Source organism: Lepidochelys kempii, chromosome 7 (genome assembly GCF_965140285.1).
Source record: "Lepidochelys kempii isolate rLepKem1 chromosome 7, rLepKem1.hap1, whole genome shotgun sequence".
NCBI classification, from domain to species: Eukaryota; Metazoa; Chordata; order Testudines; family Cheloniidae; genus Lepidochelys; species Lepidochelys kempii.
Genome location: NC_136386.1, coordinates 81,746,185 through 81,767,237, shown reverse-complemented (window position 1 = coordinate 81,767,237; position 21,053 = coordinate 81,746,185). Strand labels below are relative to the sequence as shown.

The 21,053-nt window shown below is 37.1% G+C and overlaps 1 protein-coding gene and 1 non-coding gene across 6 annotated transcripts in view; both read right to left on the bottom strand.

Annotated features, from left to right (window-relative positions):
* The window catches only part of CCAR1 (cell division cycle and apoptosis regulator 1), a 42,283-nt gene that overhangs the window by 6,274 nt on the left and 14,956 nt on the right, over nt 1-21,053 (bottom strand). For 2 of the 5 annotated variants that reach the window (XM_073353489.2, XM_073353490.2), the window contains exons 5-21: nt 20,988-21,020; nt 19,744-19,937; nt 18,830-18,944; nt 18,555-18,747; nt 17,174-17,303; nt 16,730-16,891; nt 15,551-15,776; nt 12,508-12,621; nt 11,127-11,293; nt 10,179-10,389; nt 9,292-9,375; nt 8,228-8,413; nt 5,635-5,826; nt 3,444-3,677; nt 2,965-3,076; nt 1,482-1,564; nt 33-179 (exon numbers count right to left, since the gene is read on the bottom strand). In XM_073353489.2, the coding sequence (XP_073209590.1) occupies nt 33-179; nt 1,482-1,564; nt 2,965-3,076; nt 3,444-3,677; nt 5,635-5,826; nt 8,228-8,413; nt 9,292-9,375; nt 10,179-10,389; nt 11,127-11,293; nt 12,508-12,621; nt 15,551-15,776; nt 16,730-16,891; nt 17,174-17,303; nt 18,555-18,747; nt 18,830-18,944; nt 19,744-19,937; nt 20,988-21,020 (2,583 nt within the window). The remainder of the gene's footprint in view (nt 1-32; nt 180-1,481; nt 1,565-2,964; nt 3,077-3,443; nt 3,678-5,634; nt 5,827-8,227; nt 8,414-9,291; nt 9,376-10,178; nt 10,390-11,126; nt 11,294-12,507; nt 12,622-15,550; nt 15,777-16,729; nt 16,892-17,173; nt 17,304-18,554; nt 18,748-18,829; nt 18,945-19,743; nt 19,938-20,987; nt 21,021-21,053) is intronic. The other 3 variants (XM_073353492.2, XM_073353493.2, XM_073353491.2) reach the window with 2 other exon arrangements.
* Nucleotides 11,469-11,531, bottom strand: LOC140915438 (small nucleolar RNA SNORD98). The gene has a single exon (XR_012160175.1). It is a non-coding gene; the product is annotated as a small nucleolar RNA SNORD98 (small nucleolar RNA).

The following is a 21,053-nucleotide window of genomic DNA, read 5'->3' as shown; positions in this document are numbered from 1 at the left end:
AAATACATTTCTATAGAATTATAAAACAGAACCTGAGCACGTGAAAGATGTAGTCCAAGTGTATACAGTATCTCCTCCATGTCCTTTTCAAGAAGGTATCCACAATGACTTTGATCAAAATAAACGAAAGCCATGAGAAGATCCCGGTTAACTGTAATCATCTGTGTCTTATCTTTCTCCTATAGAGAATACATTGCATATTAATTAGTAAGTTACAATATCAGTGTTTCCTAGTCTTTATAAATAATTAATAGAGTGCTTGGGTTAACAAGGTAGATTCCCTCTACCAATTTTACCATTTACTTTATGAGTCAAAGTTACTACTATTGCCAGTATTTTACCTATTAGGCTCATAAGTATAATATAGCTTTATTTAGTAGGACATCTCTCATACAAGCTGTATCCAAAAATTCTTAACAGAATTAAAGCACAGAAGACAGGTTTTTGTACATGTAAACAGGAAAATATTCTTTTTTCCTTTTGCTCAGGCTAGCATGGCTTTATCAAACGACAAACATCCCCGCACCAATGGTACACGTGTGTTCATAGATAATGCCCCCTCAAAAACAGTCTCAAATCTTTGAACTGACAATTATTTTCAAAACAGAACACCCATCAACTATGATTAACGAACATCAGAATCACGTAAGATCCTGGGATTGATTTGCAGTCCTGCATGCATGCTTAATATTGTTTTTACACCTCCTTAGCTTAAGAGGAGAAAAGGGGTATGGGATTAAAAATCTGTTTTACTTTCTGATTTTTGGCAAATAAATCCTAGATTCACTATATTATGGTTAGTTTTCATTGTTCTGAATTTGGCATGTGGAGAAAAGCCATGGTTATTTCTGAGGAAGAGGCTCTCTTTTTTGTGTATGAGGAGACTTCCAAAAGGATTCCTGACATTATTACGGAAAAGTTAGTTTATAGCGTAATATTTTGTAGCATTAAAAGAACATCTGATTTACTGAGACATGAACATGGAAACAGCTTCAAAAAAAGGAACCAATTTGGGATTAAATCACAGAAACCTCAAAAGTCCAAAAGAAACATAAGTGGCATGAATGCATAGGCTGGGCTGGGCCACACTTCTTCCTACCCTCCTTAATAGATTGAGGCAATTTCACTGGATTTCTGCCTGCCTCAAATTGGCACTTAAAGTCAGACCAGTCGCCTCTTTTATGGATGGGCAGGACTTACTCTCAAGTCTTTCAAGCTAATTAGTATCCCACCTGAGAAAGTTAATTATGAGAGAAAAATTTAAAATAACTTACAAGATTTAGAAGAAAACATATTTAAAGTTAGTCATCAGAAGCACTCCCCTCTAACTTATTTAGATGTAAAGTTTCAGGCTAAAAGGAAAGTTTTTGAGGGAAATGAACCAGTGAAAACAGATTTTATAATGAAAACTAAGGAGCAACCTTAACCGGTACTACTTTTACATTAAGGCTATGTATAGTTATAAAACAGGCAGTAAGTACTTTATCTTTAGAAGATCTCTCTTTGCAATGTCTGTTTCCCTCTCTTCTATCATCTCGCTTGTTCATTTCCTCATCATCCCGGTCTAAAAAACAAAAGTGGAATTCAGCAAATTCACAGTGAATTAGAATCTAGAACCACTATTTCAAATGCTTGTGTATGATTTTTAAAGAAAATACAGTTTGCAAAAAAAGTGATCAGATTATGACACGCTCTTCCTAAACATGAAATTGAAAGGTAAAATGTTATTTTGCAAGATTATAATTAAAATACAATTTTGTTTTTTTTCTTTTGGCCTACTTTGACACAATGCACTCAAAGAAGTCCATTTTATCTCAATATATCATTCCAATTTTCATACATAGGCCTGGTTTTCACATGGAAAGCTGGACAGACCATCAGATAAGCTAACCTTAACATAGTTCAGGTGCCACCATGTGAGTGAGGAAGAAAGTCATGCAACTTCCTCTACTAAGACTCAAGAGTTTCAAAGATTCAAAGTTATATCCTAATAATTAACCCAAATGAGAGACAAGGGTAGGAAGAGAAGATTGATGTTTTACTGTCAGTTCATTTGGTTGTGACATTTAGGTTCTCAAACACAGAGTTATTAAAAGCTTTTTAATAAACTGCTTTTTGTAAGGTAGGCAATATAGTACCATCAAAATCTGAAATAGAAGGGAGAAAAGTTTGACAAAAGCAGGGTTGGTTTAAGGTATATAGCACTGTAGATCCATACCTTGAGACCCAGTTCTTGGGGGCCATAGGATCACCTCCCAATCCAAGTTTCAATTGAAATTTATTTATTTATTTTTTAGCTTTCATTGTGAAGAATCTGACAGTGTAAACTGCTGCAATGGTGTTTGCTCAAATCTGCTGACAGCCTGACACTAGCTCCGTGAAGTGTGAACTGCCCCATACATCTCAACTGGGTGTTTACTCCAAGACGCAGTAAACTGAGGGGCTCTGCCTACACCTCTCCAACAAAGGAGCATTCATGTGGCAAAAGAGTACAGAATAGGACAGTCCCACTTATCCTCTCCCACATCTATGGGTGAGGGGACAGAGGGCCACTGCTGCTGCTCCTGGAAAATGGAAGAGGTTTCATTCCACTGTTCCTGCTTCTTTGGGAGGAGATGGAACCAGAAGCCACCAGTTCAAGTGGGGAATGAAGGGACGTAGAGCCAAGGAAACCCTCTATTTTATGGTGTGCCAGAACTCCTGGATTGTGATAATTTGGCCCAGGAAAAAGCATAAAAATACAAGCCAACATTTTCAAACTTAAGTGCCTAACTTTATCCACCCAATAGGGTTTCAATCCTGATTTTGGCCACTCAGAATTACGACAACACAAACAAATTAGTGTCTCTAATTATACTAATACTTTAATTTTATACTTTCTAATTCTAAAGCTCTCAAGTTCAAAAAGCATATCCAGACACAATACAAAAGTTGAGGAAGTCAAAAAACTTTCACATAATATACCATCATCTTCATCTTCAGCATCTTCCGCTTCCATTGGATCATACTCTTCCTGATTATTGTCATCTTCAGTTTCTTCTTCATCTTTAGTATCATCTTTCCTTTTATCTTCCCTCTGTAATGAAAATGCCTAAAAATTAAGCAATCCAACGATGGGCAATAGCAAAATGAAAAAAAATCTCACCATCATTAAAAACTTCAATACAATATATATATATATATTCATCCAAATTAGTATTTCTAATGAATTTAAATCATTTTACAATGACACGGCTGAACGCTGTTTAAAGAAGACACTTGAGAAAATGTGTAATTGTCAAGTTCTTAAAGATTAAGAACTACTCTATCCGAACAATCTTGATCCAGACAAATAAAATTAACACAAAAATATGAAGTTTTGGAAATTGCAGAGTAAAACACAGTAAACTGATTATTGCTTATCCAAGCAACATCATGTATTTTTACATAAACTAATTGCAGACCTTCCTCTCCTCTTTATCTTCCTTCTTATCTTTATCATCTCCAGATTTTCTCCTCTTAGGTTTTGGATCATCATTTTCATCATCTTTTTCTTCTTTTTTATCTTTTCTCTCTTCTTTTTTGCTCTTTTTCTCTTTTTTGTCCTCTCTCTCTGGAAGGGATATCAGTGCTTTGTAGATTCTGACACCAAAATCCCTTTGAAGCATTTCATTGAATAGTTCTGCAAACAATGAAACCTGAATCAAAAAACACAAGAGACAACTGGTGAAGAGAGGTATGATATTTTAAAAATATAGTTATACTGTATTTGCATTTAAGTAACCGTATCACTGCTTCCCTATCAAAATTCATATCACATTAATCGAAAACATGGCACTGTATCAGAGTAACATACTGTTTATCTAAAAAACCCAGTTTGTTTGAATATGGCCATCTGAAAAAGAAAAGTTAAAATTACAAAATTATATATATATATATATATATATATATATATACACACACACACATACACACACACACAGAGCAGCCCTCAGGTCCCAGATTAATTTTTGTTTTGCTATACAAATTCAAACACTCATATAGTACTAGGAGGCAGATACTATGACTTGCTATTGTAACAAATACTTAGTTTAAGCTACACCAGTTCCTTAAGTTAAGAATGATGCAGAGCATAAGAACTTGGGGGTGTGGGATGTGGAGAGGGAATCAAGAAACTGTGCATAATTAAAAACAAGTTAATTGCAGAAAGCAAACTATTTCCACACAAAAATAAAAGACAATACTATCTTTTTGTATCATAGAAGAAAATGGTACTGGCATTTAGAACATGTGAATAAAACTATTTTTAAAATGCAGATTTGCAAAGCACAACACAAAAATAAACACAAATCAGTCAAAAGCCACGAGCAAACAGTCAGTTCACATATCTACTTCACAGAAAGCCTGTGTACATAATTTAAGAATTGTAAGATTGGCTACAACTATTAATTTATTTTTACTAAAAAGCAGGCTTGTGAATTAGTCCACAAAGCAAGATGTGACTGAGTATTACAAAAAGGGATTGTATGAAAACCTGTGCAAGGAAAATAGTACCAGTTAGCCAGTTAAAAATAGAAGCCTAAGGAAAAAAAAAAATCAAGATATATCAAGAACATAAGGAAAATATCAGTAGACTTGACCTTGGAAAATGCTGAAAGGGGAAAGCAGAGACCTGGTAATTATAAACCAGTGAGTTTGAGGTATGACGGAGGAGTACTGGAAAAGGAAAAACAAAATAGTCTAAAGAGGTTTGAAAATGTATAGTGCATGTCGCAAACACCATGGTGATCTAAAGAGGTCATAAAATATTAGTTAGATATCCTAGTAAAACAATTAAGTACGAATTCCAACCCAAGAGTATAAATTCATTAAAATAGCAGACATAAAGAAAGCGTAATTACAGATGTCTGAACATGATGCTTGTCATTTAAATAAAACCAATACAATATTTACCTACAGTTATCAAAATGTGGTATCTCAAATACCAAGGTATTTCTATACACCAAGAAAAGATGAATAACTACAGTACATATGAAAGTGACTAGCATAGACAACCATGTAAGTTCCATGAACTGCTTATGTACTAATATGCAAGACACAACATTCTGAACACGTAGTGTGTTAACATGCTCTTGTCTTATCACTATGTAAGATATTCATGAGTACAGAAAAAACATTCAATTGGCCTTACAGCCTCAGGAAAAAGTTTTCGTTGAGAGAGAGAGAGAGAGAGAGAGAAACAAAAGGGAGAAATTAGAACCTATGTGTTTCTTTTAGAATTTACAGAGCAGTCATACTGCAGTGATAAATGTGGTATCAATACCTACACAGTTTTTCCAAGTATGGACTAAGGATTAAACTTCAAGTTTGTCTCTTTTTACACTAGTACCTTAATATTTAGAATTTTAGGATATAGTTGCTAACATGAAAATAAGGATTCAGTTGTAGCAGTAAGTTGTAGCAGAATTTGAATATATTACGTAATACTTTCATTGCAAAAGAAATACAGAGTCTAAGAACTATTGCATTTAAAAAGTATTTATTCAAATATTTGGTGTGAAAAGTTGGTATTTCTCAGTACAACATCCTACTACATTAAACTCACTAAAATTGCATTTCATTATGCTGTACTAGATACAAAGTAAACAAAATTACCTCAAAAGAATGCTCTTTGTTATCCTCCAGCCTGTAATCCAGAAGAACACTAAGAGACATAATACTACAATCAAATTTTCCACTTTTTGCTGCCCAGTTAGGATGTACAATGATTGCTGGTTCATCAGGCAAGATGTATCGTCTCTCTCGTCGTTGACGCTCCATTTCTTCCTGACGTTTCCTTTCTTCTTCCTAAAAAATAAACACATTTTAGAGATGAAATTTCAAACCATATATTAGCTTTAAATGCTCACTGCTTTTCACAGAATGGATAGAAGGCTTAAGTGCTGGGAAATTTATTAACAGATTGTGGGCCAGTGGCTCCTAGAGAGAGTAGGGATGCTGTCCAGTGTCATCCTCTGCTGTAGAAATCCTGTTAGCCAAGGCAACATTCCACAGGGTATGCAGGAGCACCACATCCTCTGTGAGGAGCAACATACAAACCCTTATTAGCACACAGTGCTAACTGCAGTGTACTTGCTTGATAGCTGGAACGGGACCAAATTATGTTCCTTAGAGGTATGATATGCAAACTGGCAAGTTAGCAGACATTCCAAGGGCTCTTTTAAGCCCTTAAATTTCTTATATGAGAAGAGTAAAAGCTCCATTCACCACCTTCCCCCAGTGCATATGAACAGCACAGATTTACCTTTAGATGCTAAGTGGTTGGTTTTCATTTGGTTTTGTTTTTTTTTAAAAACAGGGTATCACGTTATATGCAACAACTCTAGATACAACTGCTACGGATTAAATAAAGATATAAAAAGAATGGTATTTTTATTTGTGATTGCAGTAAATTTCATCTTGCAGCAAAAAGCACAGATTTTAGCTTTTTAACTGCTAGGCCAAGAACATAAAAGTTTTGCTGTTTAAAAATACTCAAGCACAGTCTCTGCTTGCTTTTAAAAACAGTGCATTACTCAGTGTTCCAAGATACTATGTGATTGCTATCTGAAGTTAATCAAACTTGAATTTGATTAACTTGGTTGTTAATATACTGTTTTTGGATTCAACCTAAAGGAAGGAAAAATACCAGACTGTCATCTCTGGGGAAACTGTCCCATCAGTGGCCAGAGACATGCAACAAATATCCCTCAAAGCAGAAGGAATCAGCAAGGTTTTCAGGGTTGGCACTAAGGAAAGAGGAGTCACCTTCCAAACTGAGGGACCAGAGTCACTCACAGCACAAAGGTCTCCAACACCAAAGTACTCCCTGGAATCATGGTGCCTCATTGCTTTTTTGAGAGTCAGCATTGGGTCTTGGGAGTACAGACGATTCCTCAGTGCTACACCATCTTTTCCAGAGCTGTGGAAAGAGGAACTGAGGCCTCTACCTAAGGAGAACTCAAATGAACCATCAGAGATGGGCCTGTGGAAGACATCGAACTGACCAAGTCTCTTCTCAGAGCAGGCTTTTCAGTAACAATGATGCCTGTGGCAGTGAGGGTTTCAGTTTTGGGCACTGAGGCAGTCTTTGGTATCAAAGAAACAGGCAACTAGTTTTCTGGTGCCAACAGATGCACTTTACAAAGATGCCAAAGTGTCTGGGGCCGATGGCTCCCAATTGGTCCTTTGCTTAAAGCATGATTTCAAATGCTTACGAAAAGGACAGACTTGAGCATTCAGCTCTTAAGATCTACTTCAGTAGGAAGAGCTGAAACCATGTCTGCATGTCTTTTCTTACATGTTTTTTCATTATTTGGCACCCAACCCTGAATTACGTTTGGCACCATGACATAGAAGCAGGGCACAAGGAATAATGCACTAGAGAATTGCCTTCTGCCAGACATGAGTCATCGAGTTTTGTCGTCAGAATGACCATCCCAGGAGAGCAGGAATGCTCACTCCTGGAAGCCAGATTTTTTTATTCAGATGAATTGTAATTGCCTGTCTTATTGAGGCCAAAGGCCAACTAGAGACAATCTGTGCAGCACCATAGGGAACAGAAGAAAACCTGAACAAAACTACATTGTGAATATGGAAACTACCACTACTACACGATGAAAAATTAAAAACTACTATTATTTGGCCAAAAGTTAAAATTTAATTTTCAAGACATGGAAGGACAGCCCTCAGTCTGCAACTAACAATGGAAAGGAACCAAGGTAGTTGTGGTCTTGTAGCTTTTTATAGGATTAATTCTGAACATTTGTCAAAATGGTTCACTGAAGCTTGTAGCACCAGAAGTGCATATGCCCATAAGAGGAAAAATGTGCAGAGCCAATATACTTGAACTCCCTGAGGCTCTTAATGTTAAAAAAAGTTAAAATCTTACAAAATAATTTATTCTTCCTGTTCCCCTCAATGTTTGTTTGTTTCTTTTTAAATGGTCTGAATAACTTAACTCCGGCATAACTTAACTCCAGCATATCTATTTTCAGTGAGTTTATATTTTGAGTTGGGTTTACGGAGATAAAAAATTCAAATGACTTCGTTTAGACAAAGGTTTCATCACAAATCAGCAGCTCAAGTTAGAGCAAAAAAGCCTTTCCCAGCCCGGCTAGCGGAGAACTATAAAATCTTAATTTAACGATTTCCCTCTACTGCACTGCATAACATTTTAAAATTAAACCAAGTACATCTCAATACAAACCTCTTTGTCATCTTCAGATTTCCTATCCTCCTCCTCTTCATCTTCTTTTTCAGATTTCTCTAACTCCTTCTGTTCTTCTTTTTGTTCTTCTACTTTCAGTTGCTTTGTCAGTCGGGCTATCAGTTGGGATTTTAATCCTTTAGAGCTAAGAGTACGACTTTCTAATTCCTTGCGAAGGTCATTTACCTAGTAAACAGAAGTTGTGTAAGTGGTACTGATCTGTGCCATAGCAATATACATGATCAATCATTCTGAAGTCAGAAATGCAAACATTACCTACTGTCTAATAGCTAATGAAATCCTTTTTCATCAACATTGGAACAAACTAAATATAAAAAAGGTATTGATTGCAAAACATACTAGTTCTTACGTTTTTTGTTTCATCGCCCTGAAGCCCCTCCCCCTTTTCTAGAAGGTATTTTGGTAGCGGTAAGCAAAAAGTTGGAGAGCTCTTTTATTTATTTTTCACTATTATGTCTACTGGAGTATAGTTTTGTATATTGTTGAGTATCATATATATTATGAAAGTTAAATTACGTAAGGGTCCAGAGGAAGTTGTAGGCATTACTTTTTAGGTCTGTTTACATTAAAATATATGTTATATAAATAAAATATTTCCATAGAAAACATGACTGAAGAACTCTGTTTATCTTCCTAAACTAACTGTCTTCTAAACCCCTGAGTAGGAAATCTCACTTGAGTATAAGTATATATGCCAGATTACGGTAGACGCTTCACTTTCAGTTAAATAAAATAAATTGATTTCTTTAAATTGTACCCAGTTTGAAGACTTTCAATGAAATAGTTAAGGCTCTTCTATAGGAATCATAACAGACACTAACACACAACATATATATTTGGATATCACAGTAAAAAAGTTGTTTACCTATAAAATTAGGAAAGAAGATAAAACAGAAGCACTGTTTAACTTTCAAAAACACTGAACTAGTTTTAAAAATCTGAGCGAAGAAATGTATCACAACTTCAGCTCTTAATACCAAAAATTATGTTAAAAATAAAAATACACTGTATAATTAAAGAAACCTAAAACATTCAACAGTTACCTTCATTGTTTTTGGATCCAGTTTAGACCAGTGGGTAGGAGTAGAGATCTCTTTAGCTTCCCCATCATCCTTTTCCTCTTCATCCTGGCAAATAAAATTAAGAAATCATCATTCAGAAAGTTTAAGAGTAATTTATTTATTTTAAAATTCTGTTGCTGATCTGTGGCAAGGTCACAAATGTTTCAGACAGTCTTCTCCTAAAGTTATTGTTTAGACAAGTCCACATACACACATTCTACCACTTCATAACTGATCACAGTGCCACTCATCAGCCAATAAAAGCCAGATCTGTGAAACGCAAAAGGGTGATAAATAACACCACAAATAATGTCAGGGATACACAGACACTGCTGGTCTCCGCTAACCATACAGTGTGTGATCTTGCCCCAATTTTCAAACATCCATAGTCACTCTTGATTTAGTCAGACCTTTCAATATCCCAAGATGCTGATCAGCCATGTGGCCTGAAATTCAAGTGTTTCAGACTAATTCTTGTCCAATTTCCAAATACAATAATTAGAACTGGCCACCGGAGAAAATTTAGAAATTTTAGAAAATGGCAAAATATTTAAGACTGCTATTAATACTGAATCTCACTCAACAACTGGTTCCAGATTCCAGCAACTAGTTCTAAGATAAAAAACAATGTTCTGCGCATCAAAAGCACAATTTACTTCCATTTGTGGTATCAGCACACACATTAAAAGTTAGTATACTAGCTGAAATAAAAAACATTCACTATACTGCTGAAAGCTGGTTTACCAGTCATTGTTACCAGTTATGTTCCTCCTATGTATGTTTGTTGTGTAGTATGTGGTGTGCATTTTGTGCCTGTGTTCCTGTGCCTGTGAGAAGCAGAAATAGAAAAAGGGATTAGCGTTCAGTGCCTGTTCTCCATCAGCCTCCTTGCGTTCACCCTGAAGCTTCTCGACCAGCTGCTGCTTGTATCCTCGGGAGAGGGTTTCCCACTCTGAGCGGGTGGGAAGGCAATGCCAAACATCCGGGAAAAATAAAACCACTGTCTCCACATGAGCTGGAACTGTACGCCCCTTGTGGGTCTCCTCAGGGCGATGGTAGCGAATCTCTGCAAAACGGTACCTGTTGCAAGGGAAGAAGCATGTTGGAAAAAAAATTCTACAATACATTTTAAAGAGCCTAGTTCACTTGTAGCACATCAAGTAAAGAAACTTTGCTGCAAGAATCTGAGGTTTATCTAAAGAAAAAGTTATGGAAGCCATATTTTCTCTTTTGGCACATTTGTACAATGCATTCCAAGATAAAATGGGAACGAGTGAACAATATGCTGACTGCTATAGGTAAAGCGATGTACTTGCCAGTTTGTGTTAGGAAATATAATCCTCAATTAAAAGGAAAAGTTGAAACACTTTTAAATTTAGTGTGAAACAGAAACTTCATTCATAAATTGGTAACACAGTGGTAAGTGTTAGACAACACAGGACAAATAAACTCATCAAGAAAAAATATGGCTATATAACCAACAGCTAATTATTTACAAAAGAATAATGAAATGAAGTTCTCTTGACGATCTTCTCCAGCTATGCATGAAATGGAAAATATTTTCAACATACAACCATTATAAAATTACAGCATAACATGTACAAAATTCAGAATTTTTAATTAGTTTTTGATGCATTATTGAACACATTTGGCACCAAACTCTTGTTATAAAAGAGAACATCCCTTCAAGCAGTTTACCTACACCACCACAGGCTGCTAATAAAGAAAAAATGGTTTGGGTTTTTAACAACAGTTCTAAGAATAATCAGAAAACACTTATTTCTATAATATGCTCTGTTTTGGAGAATGGTACTTACCATTGTGTGCACACACTTAAGTCAATGCCTGTTAGAGCCTTGCAACAACGGATAGCAGTCTTAATCAGCACAGAGGGGTCCTTTTCTGGATCAGGTCCATCCAGTGATGGGGACCAGTGTCCTCCAATAGCCATAGCTTCATCTTTTCCTTTCATACCCACTAAAAACTGGATAAAAAAAGTCTCCTGAATGTTTCCCTGATAGGGAAAAACAGTTCCCCGAACTATGAGAATAAGACTATAGGGTACACAGAGCATAAAATATACATCTAACTTTGAAATCTGTTAGTAGACTGACAAAGAATTATTCTGAAATCCAAAATTAAAAGTCTCAATCAAGAAAGAGTTCAGCTAATTTTTTTCCACAGCATTTCAGAAATGGAATAGGTTTAAAACATCATTACTCATTCTTGATTTGCAAGACTTTCCATTCAAAAATTACTTTATGGGCAGAGGATTATGCTGTGGAACATTAGTTTTGTAATATGGTAACATGCAGACAAACCTTATGTAAAGGTAAAAATGTCTCAATTCTAACAGAAATAAACAGATACTGTCTTACAAAAATGAGCTAGTAAAACTACTACTGACTGATTTTTATATAGCAGATTTCATCCAAAAATCCCAAAGTGCATTACTGATTGATGTACAAATGATAAACTATAGGGTTCATTTGTCTACTGAAATGCCACCACATTTGAAGTACAAGCAGATGCTTTCAAATACCATCCAGCAACACTACATGACACAGCTCATGATGGAAAGTGAGTATTGTACCTTCTCCAAATAAGACCATAAAAACAGCCATACTGGGTCAGACCAATGGTCCATCTAGCCCAGTATTCTGCCTTCCAACATTTGCCAATGCCAGGTGCTTCAGAGGGAATGAACAGAACAGGGCAATTATCAAATGATCCCACTCCAGTCATCCAGTCCCACAAGGAGTAATCAAAGTTACCCAACTGCAATACAGATTGGACTCTGTGTCCAATATGCTTATTTATGGCAAAAAGGACCATGGGAGTGTTTTAAAGGCCACAGGCTCAAGCACCTCCATCAATTACTGAGTAAAACAACAAGTATTTACAGTCACTAGAAATTTCATAGTATATTCTGCAGCAACAGCGTGTTAACTCCAAGGATCTTTTTTAAATTTCAACTTGGATAGAAAAAATATTTTTACTTAACTGTTGACTCAACTGGGTATTTTTCACTCCTGAGACTTGAAAGACACAATAATGCTTGTGAAAAAAGGACTACATAAAATTAGTATATTGCTGATTAGGCCTCTCTAGATATTTCCGTCTGAATACACAAATTTTAGACCTTTGTCCCATCAATTTGGATTCCCATGGTATCTCCTGCTGAAATACATTTTTTACCTTGACAAGTCTAGCAGGATGTTGAAATCCATCACGAAGTTCTTGTGGATCTTCAGCAAGGGCACAAGATTTATGATAAAGATCTTCCATACTAGGACTAGCCATCAGCATCACCTGTTACAAAATCAGTTAATCCAGCCTTGTTAAGACACCCTAGAACAGCTGTAAAATGCCCAAATCTTGCCAACACTTAACCCCTTGAGTATTCCCATTGAAGTCAACGGGACTACTTGTGTGTAAGAGTAACAATGTGCATTGTATTTCCAGGACTGGGCCCGAAAGTACCAATTCAAGAGTGACCCTACTACCTCTAATTTATCCTAATGACCTTTAAGACACCCAAAACAGACAAGAAACACTGAGTCTGGTAGCAAGTTGTCTATATTAGTGCAACTGTCAGCATATTTAATGTTTATATAAAAGCACTGAGTTATTAGGATATGTAATTAAGACACTATATTTCAAAAGGTAACTTGAAAACCTAATGTTTACTCAACACCTTCACAAACTGTAGTATTATGTACTCAATGTCCTACACAGGGAAGGGCACTGAGCACACTTCTAGTTTCAATCAGGATCTCGGTTTCTGAATACCACCACAACATGCTTGGTCATCACATTTTGTTACAAACCTGGCCTAAGATACTAATAGCACCTCTGTTCTTTCAACCATTATTTAGTGTGGTTTTAACAAACTTATTTCCTACACCAACATTAATTATGGAAACACAAAAGTTGTTCCATCATTAAGCTTGAAGCAAGGTTTCCACTATATTCCTGATTTTGACTCTCAGCCCTAACTTCACAAGAACCAAGTGAAATTTTAGACAGATTTTACACAGGGGTAGAACTTTTCTGGAAGTTTAAGGAAAAGTAGACAAGGCTTTTTGGAAACATAGGGATTAAAAGAGAAACAACTTTTCTTACAAAAATGTTAACACTTACAGCAACTCTAGAGCAGATTGGTCTAGAAATTCTAAAATTTATTATGGTCCTGATGCAGTTTGTGGACTCACAATTGTCCCAACATATAAAATAGCTGGCCGAGAACTCAACTGAGAAGGGAGGTAGTTTAAGAGCAGTGGGAAAGAAAGCACCACTACATGGGGAAAGGTAGGAAGGAAGCCATATGGGAGGGACCAGTCTAGAGAGAAAATGGAGTCCCATTTAGCCATCTAGAGACCACTCCCTAATAAATGCACCCCTCTCTCAACAGCTAGTTTTTTCCCCATAACAGGAAGAATGGGATGCTGGGGTCAACATTTGGTGTGCCTGTGGTGGCAGAAGATGAGAGGTGCAGTCTATTCTGGGGATCAGAAGGAGAGAGATCTCAAGATAAGCATCAGACTGACTGCCATCACTAAGACATTTTTAAGCAATCTTACAAACCTGAAGAAAATCTGAGGCAAAAAACATGATTAAGTTCATTATATTATATATTATAAGTTTATAACCAGTTATTTATGGGAAAATCCTTTGAGAATGCTGTACTTCTCTGAAATCCCCCAGATTTTCAAACATTTGGAAATTCAAAGTTTAAATGTAAACACACCAAACAAGTACACAACTATGGAAAAGCACAACTAAGGCCATTCAACAGCCTAAACTCTACTGCTGTATCACTACTCAAAGAACAACTGATATCCAGGAAACCATCTTATCCTCAAAACAGAGGGTATCTTAATTGCATCAGTGACTCAATACTACCTTACTCTTGCCTTGAGACTAATCATACTGCGAATTCTCCAGGCGTCTAACCTATTCGTTTCAAGATAAATGCAAAACTCTTGAGAAAATGGATGTTAAGTAACAGATATATGGCATTAAATGGCTGTAAATATCTAAGTTTAAGTATTCTGTCTGGTAACAGATAAATTGCAATCTCTTTAATTCAAAGATCTCAAAATCCTTTACAAGCATTAATTTCAACACACCCCTCTCAGGTTGGCAGGCATCATAACACCCATTTTACAGATGAGAAACCGTGGCATAGAAAGGGGTTAAGTGATGTAACCAAGGTCACACAGTGGCAGCACTGAAGACAGAAACCAGGGGCCAAAAGATAGAACTACTAAACCATCAACCATTATCCTACAGTTACTGATTCTTTTGAAGTATCTGCAGGTCACCTTTAAGTTAGAAGATCTAGAAAAGTGAAAACTAACATCCACTCAAACCTCAGTCAGGTTATTATACTAAATATTAATACAGTGAAAACTTTTTAAGCCGGCATGCTGGGGGAACGGGGGTGCCAGTAAATTAAAAATGCCGGTTAACTCCAAAGGAGGGGTTTGGAGTGGGGGGGGGGGGGGGAGAGAGGAGAGTTTGAGGCAGGGGTATGGGAGTGGGGGAGGGGTGCTAGATAGGGGGGCACCCACCTCTGGTGGCTCCCCGCAAGCAGCTCCTTGTTCCTGTTGCTCCTGGTGGAGGCGCAGCCAGGTGGCTCTGCAAGCTCTGCCCCCCACAGCTCCCATTGGCTGCTGTTCCCAGCCAATGGGCTGGTAGCCGTGGAGTCAGCGCTTGGGGAGGGGGGACTGCAGAGCCACCTGGCTGTGCCTCCGCCAGCAATAGCAGGCACGGGGAACCACTTGCAGGGAGCTGCCAAAGGTGAGCCCCCCACCAATCCAGCCCCCTGAGCCCCTCCTGGCCCCCAACACCCTGTCCCAAGCCCCCTCCTGGCCCCAAACTCCCTCCCAGAGCACCCCCTGCAGCCCCTCCCAAGCCCCAGCCCCCTGCCGGCCCTGCACCAATGGCACTATAAACCGGACTTTCAGCGCAGATCAGAAATGCTGGTTTATAGAGCTTGCCAGTTGGTGAAGTGCCGGATAAAAGAGCTTTTACTGTATTATAGACAAGACTCAACTAAAAACATTTGAGCAGAGTGAAAAACTATTTGCTAGGGAAAGTAAATATAAAGATATGACAAAAATAATTAGAAAAATGTTACTCCATAAGTGTATTCACAAGCTTCTCTCTGACACCTTCCCCCTTTTGTTTTCTAAAATTTCTAATGAAAAGTTCAACTATAAGGGGCCGTACAAACCTTTGCGCTGTACAGGTGATCAGCATCTGGTGGATCAAGAACAGCAGTGTTTTTATCTAAAGGGTCTACTTCTCTGTGCATTACATAGAAATTGCAGTAGTTCCCCAACTGAAATGGTCTTGACATAGGGAAAGCATCCACCCATGTAAACTGAGCATCAAAAAAGTCACTAGGGATGTACAAGTTTTGATAACGTCGTCTCAGTTCCATCATATCACAATTAGGGCTGAAACAACAAGAAAATGTATTTTGAAAAGTACAGTAATAAAGGATATTAATCTGAAAATAATTAATCACTAAGATGTTTAAGGGGTCACTTCACCTTGAATGGGTCCCTTAGAATATGTGCTAACTACTTATGCTAAACAATCAGTTCAAATCTTGTATTTAGCTGTGTACCTTTCCAAGACCTGAGGACGACACCTCTGTGTAGCTCGAAAGCGTGTCTTTTTCACCAACAGATGTTGGTCCAATAAAAGATATTACTCTCACCCACCTTGTGTCTCTACTAACCTGGGACTGACACAGCTACAACACTACATAAAGCTATTGAGAAATATCCACCTGCGCTGAGGGATGTGGCAATGCCCTATTCTAATGCAGATTTTGTGCATAAATAAACGTCTCTCAGTGTCAGTACTTTCTGATGGCTTTCACTGACAAGAAGTTGTAAGTGGAACAAACTTATATTCACTGAAAATATTCTTGAGAATCTACCCACACATTTGCTTATGAAGGATGGAGAAACCTACTTGACAGAAACCCATAAAGGATCAGCTCTACAGGAAGTATGCCCGGCATACAGTGACTAAAGCCACTGGAGGACGGTCTCATTGCACATCACTCAGGTCTACGGGTGACCCAAGTGAACAATCAGTTTGCCTCTAATAGAGTAATTTCAGTTAGTGGAAAATGTAAACTGAAACATCTTCAAAAATCAAACACATCCAAAAAAATGTTTGGCCTGAGTCACACATGTGGCAAACAGCTTTCCAACATCTGTTACTGCTTTCTCTATGTAGTCTAGAAGCAAGCTGCTTACAATGTTTAAATTCAGGAAAAGTTCAAGATAGTTGTTGGGGTTTTTTTGAGCTAGCCTACAGACATGCATTTTACAATAATCCGTATTCATCACTATATAAAAATTAACTTAAAAAAACTGATGGCCAATGAACTTACCAGTCTAATGAGAACTTGGAAAACTGAACTGTGTAACGCGGGACAACACGCCGTGGTCTTCGAGGTGACCTTTCCCTCTCTCGCCGAGGTGATCTCTCTCTGGAGCGTTTTCTCTGGGGTGACCTCTCCCGTGACCTACGTCTCTCTCGTTCTCTTTCACGACTTAAAAAAAATATATAAGGTATGAACATTCCTCATTTTAGAAGCAAGAGCAAATTTTATGAAAATAGGCCTCTCACAGGTCAATAGTTCTACAAAGATACAGTGTACTCAAACAACAAGAAGCATTTATACAGAACTTTTCATCTCCAAAACAAATTGATGGTATAGTCTGAGTAAAGAAAGAATCAAATCTCTCTATCAGGACTAAGCTGCTCAACTACTCTCAGAAAATTAAACAACATTTGATGAACTCCATAAGCAGATTTGTCATTAACAACACACCTTCTGTCATCTTTTCTGTTAGGCATAGGGTCCCCTCTGTCATTCCTCCCTGAAAATCTGGATGGAGGATCTAGTCTTCGTGCTGGTTGAGGCTGTGAAACTATACGGACAGGGGGCTGTAACAAACCAGCTAAAAAATTAAAACAATTTTTAGGATTTAAACACAATTAAGAACCATTGCCTATTCTAAACTGTTCTGATATTGAATATTTTTAAATCATTTTAAAATTCACTTAATAGTGTTTTGTCCACCAATAAGCCAATTGTAAAACAACATATTTAATAGCTTAGGTGTTTCCAAAACCACCATTCTGATGCCTTTCTTTGCGGTGTTAAATAGAAGGTACCTTACAGCAATTTTTAAATTTTTGCAGTAAATTTGAATGGCTTAATCATCTAAAAAACTCTGACAAAATGCAATGGATTATTCATGAACTATCTTCAACTCAGTAGAATATATTCAGGTTTCGAAGCATATGCTGGGAAAAAACAAATACATTTCTATTGACCTTTCATTAGGGTTCTTCTCTGCAAAAAAGCAAGTGGACAGTTGATTTGTAGTTGCATTTATTTAACCCAATCACCAAATAGTTTGATAAAAAGATGTCCAAAAATAGTACACTTAACTGAAATATCATAACTTGGTAAAATATTTCTAAATATTGTGTCCTGATGGTACCTGCCAGAATACAGGACAATATTTTATTCAGGAATCATTTCTGCTAAGATGTTGTTATGGTTTTTCTTTTCTAATTTTTATCACTGGCAACATGTTTATGAAATCAATGCCTTTGGAGCACTGCTCCTGTTACTTATCAGTCATATCACCATAATTATACTGGTGACATCACAACAATCTTCTTGGTAAATACGATGTTAAAGGATTATTTGCCCAGATGTAGAATAAGCAGAATGTAGCAAATACACTAAAAAAAATTGTAAAACATAAGAATTCTCCTAACTTGAGACACTAAGTTTTCCAGGACATTTCAGTGGATCTTTAAGAATTACATTCCCATTTGTACTTTGAATCGCATGATACTGTCGCTGAGCATAAATACTATTTTTACACTTTATGGAGGATTTGTTTTTAGATTATAAAACCAATCTCTAAATCACACGAATTGCAGCAGTTCAGAGGAACTTCCCTTAGCAGGTTTTGTTGAGGTACTACAGATGAGTTCCACATACTGTATGGCTTTCTTCACATAACTCCATGTTTCAACCTGGAAAATGATACGGTCTTGCTTTTCTACAATCAATTACGTGCATTTTAATTTTCTTTGGTTTTGTTACTTCATTCCTGTGATTGAACAGCTTTAAACATTACCTACATCAACACAAGAGGGAGAAAAACAAATTTCATGTTTTGGAGGAATACCTTTCTGTTGTGGCTGTTGTAATAAAGGCTGAGGCTGTGTCTGAAGCAAAGGTGTAATAGAAGCTGCTGATATTTGTGCCTGCAACAGTGATTGTGGCTGTGGCTGTGCCTGAACGCTGAATGCAGTTTGCTGTGCAATGGGCTGAAGTACAGTTGGAGGTGTCTTGAGCAAAGGTTGGCTTTGAGTCTGGTTCTAATGGAAAAAGAGGGAATGCATTGTCAATTAACTTAATCAAAAGAATTCAACAAGAGCTAGATTGGATAACCACATATACCTGATTTGGAAGTGTTTGAATCCTCTGTGCATTCCATTTGAAAGGCATATTGGGGTTATAAGTAGCTTCTACCAGTACTCTATCTCCTACTTGAGGTGTCTTCCCTTTAACAGCACTGCAAAATTTTTTTAAAAAAAGTTGTATTATAAGAAAATGTTCTGTTTAGCTACAAAAATTAGCTTTATACTTGAAGAGTTAGTTATGAGGGGAAAATGTAAGAGTTACTAGTAAGACAGAGCTGTGCTTCTGGGTTCAGCAACTTCATGTACACCACTTCAGAAACTGACCAGGAAGATATGGGAGCTGTTTTTATACCTTAAATATCTTACAAAATGTATCTAGGGTCACATTGTACCTTACGACAGTTAAATTCTACGGTTGAAGGGAGAGAGGACCCAGGGGTATATCTCCAGAGTTCCCTTTAAATACTCCACTCAGGGGCAAGAGGAAAACAAGTCAAAGGCGGAGGGGGGAGAGGAAAGAGTTTTCACATTCCATTAACTTCTGTCTGAAAATCCAATGGAAATAATGCCTGCTTCAGATGGGGCGTATACTTAGAGCCATTAATTTCCCTTCCTGGTCCCACACCAGCAGAGCCTCAAATGCATGTGTTAAGACAGAGGAACTGCATGCTATGTTGGCTCCACTACTCCCAAGTTCTGCAGTTTCATTTAGGTTCCTAAGAGCTTCCCACCATGGTGGTTTGAGTAAGAAAAGTCCATATTATGAACCTAGCATTAACAGGCACTATCCTACCCAGCCATCTGACTTTCACTGCTGCTAGACGTAAATTAGGCTACTAGATAATGTTAGCTGCAGAAATGGTCCCCAGTAGCAGAGAATTTGCAAGCTAAATTCTGAAACATTGCTTAGTGATGACATCACAGAATACAGCTACAGCCAAGTGCACTTACCTGAGCTGAAAAAAGACATCTTCATCCACAAAGCCAAATGTGTCATGTAGTTTTGTAACTACCCCTGTGAAGACACGCTGTTTCTGTGGTTGGGTTTGCTGCTGACTAGACCGCGGTGTTGGATAGGAAACTGTTATCTGTGCTGCTGGCTGAGGAGTAGATAGGCTCAGGCTGGTAGGCAAGGCAACAGTTGGCTATAACCAAAATAAAACAAACTCTATAAGCATTCAGATCCCACTGACACAATCACAAGGAATGGCTACTTGAGTAAGGAAATGATAAATTTTAGAACAATCTTTCTTAAACAAATACTTTATAAACAAAGGGTTACTTTTCAAAGCAAAAAGCACATATAAAGCCACACATTACTCCTAAAAGAAACAATTAACTTTAAAGCAAATTTAGATGATTCCCTGACACTAAAGAACTCCAATCAACCTTAAAAAAGGTAGGCTGCATAGTTTTCAAAAATCCACAACATGTCAGCAGGTCACCCACTCAAGCTATTGGGTTACATAGGACTGCATTCTTACAGTTCCTGCACTCAGCCTACTGGTTCGATTCTGCAAATCAGCAGAGGGTGGAACTAACAAGATTCTACTCTAACTAGTCAATTCAATTCCTTGTGTATCCATAAAAACAGTCAGCAGAATGATGTGCACACAAGTGAATGTAACGAAGTCAGTATTCTGTTTTTGCTGATGGATTTTTAACACCCATTGTTTTGAAGGTCTAACACTAGAAAATCAACTAAAAATACTTTAAAGAATTACACATTTTGGGCCCGTCAAGATCAGTAAGATCCCTTTAAAAACAGTATATGCAATCTGTTTCTAAAAATACAGAGCATTAAATTCCTTTCTCTAAAGAAAAGTTTCCCAAACTGTCATAATACTGTAAAATATTTAAAATCTTGAAGTCCAAGTTAAATTATTGTATGAGAATATGCAAAAACAAGTTATTCCTTCTATGGTTGAATGATACAAATCTTTACTTTACTGTAATTATTAAAACTAAAACTATGCAAAGTTTTACAGCTGTATACAATACAACAAAGCAGTACCAGTAAAACTTTACCATATTAGTACAGCACAGGTACTACATATTGTAACAACACATATACAGGAAATCCACCATTATCTTTAAAAAACTGTTAAAATAAAAATAATGGCCAAGATCAGAGATTTACATTGCCCTATTACCTATGTCTGGAAATGAAGACCAAACAATACAGCCAAACTAACCTGGGTTAAAAGGGTCTGCTGAGGTTGCTGCAACTTAAATAAAAAAAATTATAAATTAATTTTATA